Raw genomic sequence first — 11,173 nt, forward strand, 5'->3', positions numbered from 1 at the left:
TATTTTTATTAATTTAACCTAATAATATAAATAATAATAAATACTTTATCAGAACAATAAAATTATCAAAATCTAATCACAATTTAGTAGGTACGACGTTTGGAGTTATATTTTTTTAAGGACTCGTAACTTTGAATCCTCCACTTTCATATCTACGATATGATACTCTAAAGAAAACCCGTCAAAAAGAAATAAAAATAATTTAATTTTAAATTAAAAAATATATGAGTTATCACTATTATAAAAGAATATTTATAAAGAAAAAAAAAAAAAAAAAAAAAAAAAATTGCAAGTAATCTAAAATTCCACTGGAAAATAGTTACGAATGAATTATTATTGTAAAGATTACTAAACTCTTTCCTGTATCTTGGCAGCTTTGAATGTAAAAATAAATGAGGCGTGTAGATATGTAATACTCAATCAATCCAAGAGAAAACTATTTAAAGCACATATCATGGTGATTGACCATTTACTGGCTTATATTTATGAATCCATACCTCAAAGATATTGCCAACATTTGTACCACAATCGAAGCAATAAAAAAAAAATATTTTTCGTACGGATGCATTCACATAACTAAATAATGTGAATAAATAAACTATAGAAAGAGTTCTACCAAATTCTTAACCATAACCCTGCAGGGAGATAAAATATCGATTAGCAAGGTCAAAGAACCCTTTCTATACGCCACCACTCCTTTCTGGGTGCAGGGCAGAAGAGGATTCTATTGGCTTAAGGGTGGTTAGGGTTCCATGAACATGAGCGAAAGTCCAAAGTTTTGGGTTCAAACTCCAAATTAGAAAATTTAATAACTTACACACTCCTTGTCTCCTGAAGTTGGCCTAGAGTGTGCAAAGCCTCCCCAAAATTAGTAGAGATGGGCCACAAGCATAATTCAAGGAGCAGAGTCCATGAAACTCCAGTGATCAAAAAGAAGAAAGAAGGGTAACAAATGATTTTCAACACCATCAAAGGTAGCAAGAATAACAAAAAACAGTGTTATAAATCATTAGAGGAGTACAGCAAATATAACTAGTAGTTGGTAACGCCAACCAAGCCAAAATCAAACAAGATTTCACTGAAAAATGCCCTAAGATAACTTTTGTTATTCAAACTGGAAGTCCTCAGAAATACTATCAATTCATTTGAATAAAGTTAGATTTCTAAAATGTTAAAATCCCAAAGAAAGCAAGCCAAGGAAAAAAAAGGGAAATACCCCAGTATCCATGTTAGCAAGAAAGCCAAAGACAGGCCCTCGGAAGATTTTTCCCTGCAATTTGTAATGATTTGGGGTATCTCCGCTATACCCCAACTAATAACACTAATCAATCCCAGAGTGAGAGAAACTCCATCTTTCGTACTGCAGAAGCAGTATTTCATATTCTTCTTTACCCATTCCGAACAGTGCTGGTTGTTGGGGCAAATGGGATTTGAGCTTTGAAATAGCCCCATTTGCTTCCAACCAGTATGACTTCAATCTTCAATCTGAGTAGAACAGAGTTAGCGAGAGAGTGAGAGAATATAATCATTACAATAACTGAAGGAGGAAAAATGAAGAAATACACAGAGAAACTCGGTTTTTATTTTATTTTATTTTTTTTTATTATTCTAAATATTCACAAGCGCTGATTTGCTAAGAGATTTCTGAGTTCTTATTGCTAAGATTTCCCCACTCGTTTCCCTGTCTACTTCATATAAAAAGAAATCCAAAACAGAAAATCATCCAAAGAAACAGAGTGGCGCCAAAAATATGAACTACCGCAACTTTTCTAAGATTAAAACCTTCCCCGCCTTCATGCGATGAGATCAGAAAAACGGGCAAAGATGAACGAAAACAAAAAGCAGATGGAAACACATTCAAACACACACACACACACACACATATATATAATCCTGAACTCATTCAACGTCTTCAGACTCCAAACGAAACAAAAGATATACGCCAAAGTAAACCACAATCGTGGCACAACATGGTTCTTTCCCTTCCTTCAATTGCGAGAAGAAAGAAAGAAAGAAAGAAAAAAGAAAAAGACATCGAAACAGGACGATGAAAAAGAAAAGCGCTAACCGAGGAAGAAAGATGAGGAGTAGAAAGCGAACCAACTCTGGAGTTCAAAACAAACACAGATACTTGATTTCCCGTGGAGCTTCTCGTGACGAAAACTTCCTAATCAATACTATTATTAGACGAATCCCAAAAAAGTCACTCTCTCTCTCTCAAAATGCAAAGCTCTGCAATGACAAGTGGTTGGTGCGTTCATGGCCGTTCGTGACATATATATATATATATACACACACAAACACACAATTTTGGGCATGGCTGTTCGTGACAGATACAACACGGAGAAAATTGATTTCACAGTAAACGCTCCTAAATATGGCGCCATTGGAACACTTGTCTCGATTCATATTTATTGTATTATAAGGATCTTTTGATCTATTTAAAATAATATTTAAATAAAGTTGTTTTAAAAAATGTACAAGTTCAGTTCATAAAATATTAAACAATTATGTGAAATATTGTATGCATAGAATACAAGTATTGCTTATTCTCTTTATGTTCGGTCTTTGAACATGCATGACCTGTGTCATTGAAGGACCAACTTCATAAAATATAATAAATATAATGTGACAGGTAGATGTTATATAGAATATACTGTGAACAATGGATCAATATCGTCACTATTAAAATAGACTATTAAAATAGAATATCTACAACGCGCTTGAATAATAAAGCATGTCATTAAATTATAAAAGAGTTTCCACATTTTAACTTATGGAAGGAAGATCTTAAACATGTATCTAGAAGAAAAGAAATACATTTATTGGAGATATTTTTTTAAAAAAAGTATTTTACTTTTTATTATTGAATGTTATTATAAATGTTTTATTGCAATTTTTATCATGGAAGGTTATTAAAAAAAATTTAAAAAAAGATGTATATTTAGGAAACTACATAGAATGGTATGTGTATATGGCTATATTATATGAATTCCGAAGTAAAACACATGCGTACCTACTACTAGACATTTCCATTTGTATTAAAGTTTAAAATTTAAATCAGTTTAAAATTATTATAGAAAAGTTATCGATGAAAACTTAAACAACTTTCAGCAATAAAAACACATGTTAACAACGTGTGTGCAGGAGAAAAAGACAATAGACCACCTTGGCAAAGAACTAGATCTAATTCTATATACTTTTGAAATAATATAAATACTAACAATGATCATATATGCATTTTAAATATATATATATATAAATTGAATCTACTATTGGCGAAAGCAACAGATTTACAATCCACAAGCAACAAATTCTACCTTAACGGTACATTAAAGAAAACTTGAAAATAGGAATTACTTTGCTTTAGGTTTTAGCCCTCTTTCGTAATAATACATCAACCATAGTAAATTATGAATCTTAAAGACCAACATCAAACAAACAGTATATTTAATATCAATTTACCAATCATTATAACTCATGTTTAAAACATAATTTTATCAATCACTAGTAGGACTGAATTTCTAATAATACTACAATGTTAAATAGACGAAAGAAGGGGGGGAAATCTCATAATAAAAAAAGAGGGAAAGAAGAAACTCTGAAAAGTCCAGTAAGAACAAAAGAGGGAAAGAAAGAACTGGGTGCTAAGCGAGCAAATCTAACAAGTTACCGGTATTTCTCGGTAGCTCCAGCAATTAAGGAACTATTTTTCTGGGTTAGAATCCATTGTTTGAGTTGTTGGCGGGGTAACAACAGCCAAACTCAAATCATGGGGACCGGATCCTCTAGCTCTTTCACGAATCTCTCTGTATTCTTGACAGATAGCGCAGAAATGGCAGAAAAAGTGGGTCACAAAGTCTCCACAAGGTGCTTCCTGCATCACATTTCGGAGATTATTAGGTGTGGCTCATGGAAGCATAGCAATCCGCAACTCAATTCATTGACTAGAGAACTTGTAGTGAGCTGGGCTATATTCCATGGAGGATAAAGGCATTAGATGTAACAACCCAAACCTACCCATAGGTCTTTTAGGCTTTTCCTTCAAGGGCTTCCCCTCAAAGATTTAAAATGTCTTTAGGTTTTCACACCTTAAAAGGAATGCTTTTGTAACCTTCCAAACTCACCGCAGGCAGATATTGTCCTCTGGGCTTTCCCTTCAAGGGCTTCTCCTCAAGATTTTAGAACGCATTTGTTAGAGAGAGGTTTCCACACCCTTACAAGGAATGCTTCGTTCCCCTCTCCAACCAATGTGGGATCTCACAATCCACCCCCTTGGGGATCCAGCGTCCTCGCTAGCACACTGCTTGGTGTTTGGCTTTGATACCATTTATAACGGCTCTGATCGCTATATGTACGAAAAGTCGGGTCGTTACATTAGAACTAACTCCCAGTCTTGTGTCAGAGACAAATGTAAAGAAAAAAGCCACTTAAAACTTCGAATTCTCTTGGCCATCAGGAGAAAAGATTAATGCATAACATCGTTTATAAATGCTATGTGCCATATATAATCTGTAAATAATTCATGCTTCCAAGACAATGAACAATGAAAAAGTAATAAGAGTACGATATAATACCGGCAAATTGTACTTAGACCGTAGGGCCTTGCGGTAGCCACAAGCATAACATGCAAGAACGCATCCAGGTAGATTCAAGAAAAGTCCATCAGTCAACAGGCAGCAGACTGTATTCGTAAGTGCCCACAAAATGAAATGAGTTGCGCATGACCCAAACATTGTTCGAGAACCCAAAAGTTCAGCATTCTTCCCAAACAGAAAGCATGGACAAACAAGGCCAATAAAACCTGCGCCAAGAAAAGTTGCAATGAGCTTCCCATTTAACATGCGAGATCATTTTAAATGCAATGCTCTTTGACTTGATAGTAATATTCAACCACCACCAAAAATATAAAAAGAGATTCGTATAAAATCATCATGTTATCTAAATTCTGTTTGGTATCTAAAAAATTAAAGGCGCAAAAGATCAACTGTCCGAATCTTTATACACACTTCGATGATTGAAACTGGGGACTCTAATTGATACTACAACATGAACATGTTAGAGAACTAATCAAAGTTCTTCACGCTCTATGCCCATCATTTAGGGCTGATCAGGTTTCCTATAATAAACCTAATCATAGTGAAAAATTCAGCGCTTCCTTGGATCTAGAAAACTCAACAAATAAATGGCAGAGCAAGCTTTCACAACAGGATATGATGGGTTCCCTAATCGAAACAGCCATTGGCCTACAATTCAAATATTTATCAATTTGATATAAGAACACATGCAAAGTAATGATACATTTCCTTTCTATACTCAAGATGCACCTTCATAACTTTTCCTTCGCATAAATCAAGGTCAGAAGGCAGGAAGTAGCGTACAGCTCTGCATATCATCGCAGCACGCACATATTCCAGACGACCATTGTGACAATCCATCCTTAAGTTCATTAGGTGTGGAATGGCTGCCCTCATCTCTGGAAATAATCTCCGCTTCTGAATCAGACTGCCCTAGAGGAACATATGCAGGAGGGACATAACTTATTCCGCCATCCATCTAGCTCTGATGCACAACAAAATCCCTCCCAATCTCTTTCAAACGAATCCAACCTGTAAGCTTCATTAAGAATCATCAAAAATGCAATTCATAAAACCTACATTTTACCCTCCCCTCACTTACACATGATTTTTACACTTCGATCTACTAATTCCTTTTGCACACTTCATCTGATCCGATGAATCCTCAACTAAAACCAGGATGTAAACCATATACGGAAAGAAAAATGGAGCTAAAATTTTTCAAGGGCTCAACATGAAAAACGAGCATTGGAATGAGAAACGCCCAAAAACGCCACAAAAACTTCATAGTAAGATAACATTAAGTAACATTAAGAAACACCATTAGGTTTTGGAGTTCCTAAATCGAAGATGTTTGTTCGGTATGCGTAAAGAGTTAAAATAGAATAGCAGCGAAGAACCCAAACGAGGATGAACCTGTGGATCAAAGCAGGAGATGGATGTCGTGTTTGATTGTCTTCTTCACCGGGAGGGCACGGCGGGAATGAAACGGAAGGAATGTGGATGCGATCGGGGGAGATCTTGGGATGTTCTAATCCTTGTATTCGTAGCTAAATTGTATCGCGCCGGAGAGAGAAATGGCGGTGGGTTTCGCTTTTTACTCCTTTTTCTATTTCTTTTTAACAAAACGCTTCCCACTCTTTCTAATATATAAAATAATTACTTTGACATTTGTTCTTGAAATATTGTTAAGTTACAAAATTACACGTAAAACCAAAAATAAATAAACACTTATGTTTATGTATGCATTATCACAGTAAGTTTAGGTACGTAGTTGCTCCCCGATATTCTAGTGGTATTATGTTGAGGTACTAGAGGGTCGGCAACTAACCTTCAAGTATCGATAGACATTCAAGACCCAACAAAATATTAAGCGACATAAACTCACTGTGTTTTAGACGGTAATTATAGCCCAACAAATGAGATTATTTCATGTATGCTTCTATATTCACACGTGCTACTATTTTCATTTTCAAATGAAATTTTAATATGCTTGATACATGATTAAAAACGTTTAAGAGTAACAAAACTGTGAGAATAGTGATAGATTAGACACTTGTTATCGCAATTCCTGGAATATTCTGAACCCTTCATGAACATCATTCGAAAACCTGAAATTGAATCATAATGTCAAAATTGAAAATTTTGTAACGTAAACTTTGGTTCATTGTTTGTGACGGCCAACCTTTTTTAAATGTTTTGACCTATAAAATAAAATAATATATCACACATCAAACGGTAGGTAATAATATGTATTAAAAATTTTCGTGTGAAGTAATATACAAAACCAAAAATCTAGCCAAGATGTTGCAGGATATCTAACTTCAATCGGATTGATCACTTCTAGTCACAATATCTTATATATATTCGGAGGAAGGGCAAAGGACAGGCACATTCAAGTCAAGAACTTCCAGTGATCAGCCTGATGAAAGGTGAAAGCAATAAACGCCTTCTTATTGATCTTTGTTGGGTTCTTCTTCTCGATTGGTATCGGTACTTTGGTGTCCATTTTCAGAACGCTCATTCAATGCCTCCTCTGAAACGAGCTCCCCAACCTTCACATACTTTTCCATGAACTTGTATTCCCAATCCTGCAAGATTACAAGCTCTTCTTCATTCAGGTCTTCGAGATTACCATTAATGTCTTCAGGTTTAAAAGACAAGAGGGCCAAGGCTCTGCTAGCATCCTTCCCGACGAACATGGAGTAAGGCGAACCAGGACCATAAAATGTCCTGAAAAGCCAACCAAAAACACAGTGTCATCCTATGCAATCACACATCTTTCAATTTAGTCTTTCAACTCTTAAGAAGTTTCAATTTTGTCCAGAATTAGGTTTGTCAAGTCCCTATCCTTAAGAACAGTTGATGAAATGCAAACATAACACTTGATTTATAGAACTTTAGGTGGGTGCAATATGATACTCAATTGGATGGGTCAAGTGGTCGTGTAAAAATTATGGCTGAAGTGCAATACAATTGTAATTGTAATAGCTCAACGAGTTAAGACATGTACGTAATGAATTCTATTTTCAGAATTTATAAATTCACACAAGCCAAAAGTTCTAATTTCTCAAGGAACGTATGAACTTTGAGAAACCCAAAGTTCTGTGCTTGTCCTACAATATCAGTAGTAGTTTGGAAGAGAACTTAATAGTTTCTATACTGCCGATGTCTTAATTCCAATAATATTCGTATTTGAAACATGGGACAAAATAGAACCATCAAACGGCTGCATGTCCCTTCTAGTCTCTATTAACAACTACCCTTGCCTTACATCACTGCATTTACCCCGTCCCGAAACAAAATCTACAAAGTTAAGAAGTCTGTACTTGGTCTGCCTGTTTGCTTATTTCAAGCAACGAATTTACTAATTTCATACCCTATTTTGGTCATTACACTAAGTGTACATAAACTCAAGATTAGGAAACTCTTTTCGTATACTACATCCTTCATAGTTCATTGGTTTGAGCAATCCTGTAACAACCCAAGCTCACCGCTAGCAGATATTGTCCGCTTTTCCTTATGGGCTTCCCCTTAAGATTTTAAAACACGTCCACTAGGGAGAGATTTCCACACCTTATAAGAAATGCTTCGTTCCCCTCTCTAACCGACGTGAGATCTCACAATCCACCCCTCTAATGGCCCAACGTCCTCAATGACATACCGTCCGATGTCTGGCTCTGATACCATTTGTAACAGCCCAAGCCCACGCTAGTAAATATTGTCCTCTTTGAGCTTTCCCTTCTAGGTTTTCCCTCAAGGTTTTAAAACGCGTCCACTAGGGAGAGGTTTCCACACACTTATAAGGAATGTTTCGTTCCCCCTCTCCAACTGATGTGAGATATCACAAATCCAGCCATGTATTACATAAATATGGAGAGGCTTTCCAACCCTAAAGCTTCCTAAACTCGACCATGAGTTTAATATTCCCCAACAGACTGGTTGACTTACAAAATTTCTGTTATTAGCCGCTTTCACAGAGAGAGGAAAAAAAACTTCCCCTTCCCTTCTGCAACTTCAGTCCCCAGTTCCACACAGCCCAACTGTCATTCTTTTACTCCTTACTGTTAGATGAACACACTCTCCACAATGGTATAAATCCATGATCATTCCCTAAATTAGTCAATGTGGGACTTTCATCCAACACCGACCACCCTTTTTCTCACACAAAGAAACCGAATGGAAGGCTTGACAATCCTCTCGCCAACACATTTTGTGCAAAAATATTCTCCTCCTTGAAAATCTTGGCCAAAGATCTTAACAGTTTGAGCTGATCAGTGGAACTTTGACGTAAAACAGACAATATGACAATTGACAAGTAGTGGAAATGGGATTACAACGGGAAGTGTGCTCAAGAAATTCTAATGTATATCCTCAATAAATATCACCGGTTGGTCAGTTTTGTTTAAAATTCTGCAATTCTTGAACTCCAGTCATGAGATAAACAGAAGTAGTTCTTCATCTAGAGCGAGGATTAAGAAGAATTTTCATACTCATTGCTTCAACTCATGAAAGTAGGCAACTATGCAAGTTATGAGCAAATTTCTAAATAGAGACCAAACGGAATTCGCTCCACGAATGATGAAGGAAAAGAAAAAGAAAAAAGTACCTGCCGGAAGATACATCGTAGATTTGACCCTTTATAGCCATAAGAAGTGGCTTATTCGGATCGGAGCCATCGTAAGCCCTCAACTGCTGCTCCGTCAATCGCCCTACTTGGACTGATTGCGAGGCGTCGGCGACCGAATCGTCAACAAACAAATTCGAATTGGCCGAGTTAGATGAAGAAACAGGAACAGTTGGGGGTTTATTGAACTCTTCTGGAGAAACGAACATGGAGGAAACCATTTGAAACACGAAGATCATTGAGGCAAGTATGGTGAAGAAGGCGGTGGGCGATAATCCGGTGTACCAATTGATCTGTTCCATCGCTCTCCAGAAGATCTCCATTTCTTCGCTCTAGCTTTGCGACTGCAATTTTCTCCCCGACGCAATAGATTCCGGTGGACTGGATTTGAAGATAAAAGTCCCAACTTCACCAACCATGAATCCTTTACCTACTCCCTCCATGGTTGACAATTTTTTTTTTTCCTTTTAATTTATTTGTTTATAATAATTATTAAAAATCACCCATTTATTAGATATTATCAATTGAGAATAAGATTTTTACGTATAATTAGGTAATACAATTTTTATATTTTTAATGAAGTAAATGCCATTTTAAATTTTTATTGCTTTTTATCAATTTTAAATTAAATTTATATTAACTGTCTTTGAAATTACGAATTTGGGGCTCACATTATAATACGAAAGACATGACCTTAGTGCATGAATTTTAATATGTAACAATATAGTTTATATGTTTTTAAATTTGATATGAATTTAATAAAATTTTGATATATGGATCAGTAAAATTATTAGGATTTAAATCACCCTATAATAATTTTTAAATTTTTATTAAATATAATTTTGAATATTTATGTCATTTAAAAATATGATAATTTATAATTTCTGGAAATTTAAGATTTAGATGGATAATTTAACTTAAAAATTAACATTTTGAAAGGAAAATAAAATAATTTAGAGAATTAGAAAAGAAAAAAAGAAAAGTTTTATTAGAGATTTTTATTTTCCATTCTTGGTCAACATTTTTTCTCGATATTTTGACGAACTCTCTGCAAACCAGTTTTTTCATCTTCCTCCACTTATCACCCTTCTTCTGGACCATCATTTGCTGGTGAATTAGGGAATCCCAAAAACCCACAACTTTTCCCACTCCTTCTCGGTTTCAATTTCTTTACTCTCTCTTCATCCTAATCCCTATTGCCAAGGGAACACAAATACCAGGAAAAATCATCGCCAATCAGCAACCTTTTTTCTCCCTTCCTGTAATTCATCTCCCCGAGGTTCTATCGGGAAAGGCTATCGTCAAGAGTGGAGTTCTTGAATCAATAGACGCCAGGTATTCGAAATTTCAAATGTTTTTTTCTTTCTTTTGCTTTTATGGAAATCTAGATCCACCCTTTTCGTTAGCGGCGAGGAATTACTGATTGGGTGTGGAACCCTAATGTTGTTTTTCCATAAGTTCTCGAACTGGGCTTCGCGTAAATTGTTTTTCGTGCTGAGAATGATAGTTATGCCTAGTTATATTAGGAAATAATGTTGAAGGTAGCTTTTTTGAAGTTTTGTTCTTGGTTACAATTCGCGTGCTCACTATTTTCAGAGCTTACATAGCTTCGATGAACTGCTAGTTTTTCTTGGAACTTTGCTGCAGGGTAATGTAATAATATTCTCGTCACGGGATGAACAACGAGGGTTTTGAAGCACAGGTGTTGTCTGAGAAGTTATCCAAACTCAACAATTCTCAGCAGAGCATCGAGTGTATCCTTCTCTAATCATTATCTTCTAATTTATTTTTGTGGCCTGAAAATATTGCATTGCCCGTTCTATTACACACCGGCGTTTACAGTTTTTGTTCAGATATTTTCTCCCTTTTATATATTGATTTTAAATTTTTTTCGGTGTTTATAGTCATGGATGTCAAAAAAAAAAAAAAAAAAAAAAAAAAAAAAAAAAAAAAAAAAAAAAAAAAAAAA

At 35.4% G+C, this 11,173-nt stretch overlaps 4 protein-coding genes across 10 annotated transcripts in view; 1 reads left to right on the forward strand and 3 right to left on the reverse strand.

The window, feature by feature from the left end:
* The window catches only part of LOC111449794, a 7,979-nt gene extending 5,752 nt beyond the window's left edge, over positions 1-2,227 (reverse strand). Inside the window, exons 1-2 of one of the 5 annotated variants that reach the window (XM_023089866.1) lie at positions 2,069-2,227; positions 1,217-1,485 (exon numbers count right to left, since the gene is read on the reverse strand). In XM_023089866.1, the coding sequence (XP_022945634.1) occupies positions 1,217-1,452 (236 nt within the window). In that variant the 5' untranslated portion in view covers positions 1,453-1,485; positions 2,069-2,227. The other 4 variants (XM_023089873.1, XM_023089858.1, XM_023089851.1 and 1 more) reach the window with 4 other exon arrangements.
* Positions 2,228-3,447: 1,220 nt separating this feature from the next.
* Positions 3,448-6,196, reverse strand: LOC111454399 (protein PLANT CADMIUM RESISTANCE 10-like). Of its 2 annotated transcripts, XM_023095880.1 has the most exons (4): positions 5,994-6,193; positions 5,382-5,609; positions 4,578-4,804; positions 3,448-3,877 (listed from the first exon to the last, which is right to left on the reverse strand). In XM_023095880.1, the coding sequence occupies exons 2-4, from the start codon at positions 5,554-5,556 to the stop codon at positions 3,707-3,709; spliced, it is 573 nt and encodes a 190-aa protein (XP_022951648.1). In that variant the 5' UTR covers positions 5,557-5,609; positions 5,994-6,193; the 3' UTR covers positions 3,448-3,706. The 2 variants fall into 2 exon arrangements, with proteins under 2 accessions (XP_022951648.1, XP_022951656.1); XM_023095888.1 differs by having other exon boundaries at positions 5,382-6,196.
* Positions 6,197-6,784: 588 nt separating this feature from the next.
* LOC111453933 (membrane steroid-binding protein 2-like) lies at positions 6,785-9,652 on the reverse strand. The gene is made up of 2 exons (XM_023095189.1): positions 9,187-9,652; positions 6,785-7,310 (listed from the first exon to the last, which is right to left on the reverse strand). Exons 1-2 carry the CDS (start codon positions 9,525-9,527, stop codon positions 7,031-7,033), a joined length of 621 nt encoding a protein of 206 aa, XP_022950957.1. The 5' UTR covers positions 9,528-9,652; the 3' UTR covers positions 6,785-7,030.
* Positions 9,653-10,208: 556 nt separating this feature from the next.
* LOC111445436 (regulation of nuclear pre-mRNA domain-containing protein 1B-like) overlaps positions 10,209-11,173 on the forward strand; it is a 13,050-nt gene continuing 12,085 nt past the window's right edge. For both annotated transcript variants that reach the window (XM_023083818.1, XM_023083828.1), the window contains exons 1-2: positions 10,209-10,539; positions 10,852-10,958. In XM_023083818.1, coding sequence (XP_022939586.1) covers positions 10,880-10,958 — 79 coding nt within the window. In that variant the 5' untranslated portion in view covers positions 10,209-10,539; positions 10,852-10,879. The remainder of the gene's footprint in view (positions 10,540-10,851; positions 10,959-11,173) is intronic.

This window comes from Cucurbita moschata, unplaced genomic scaffold, assembly GCF_002738365.1.
Source record: "Cucurbita moschata cultivar Rifu unplaced genomic scaffold, Cmos_1.0 Cmo_Scf00001, whole genome shotgun sequence".
Classification (NCBI taxonomy): Eukaryota; Viridiplantae; Streptophyta; class Magnoliopsida; order Cucurbitales; family Cucurbitaceae; genus Cucurbita; species Cucurbita moschata.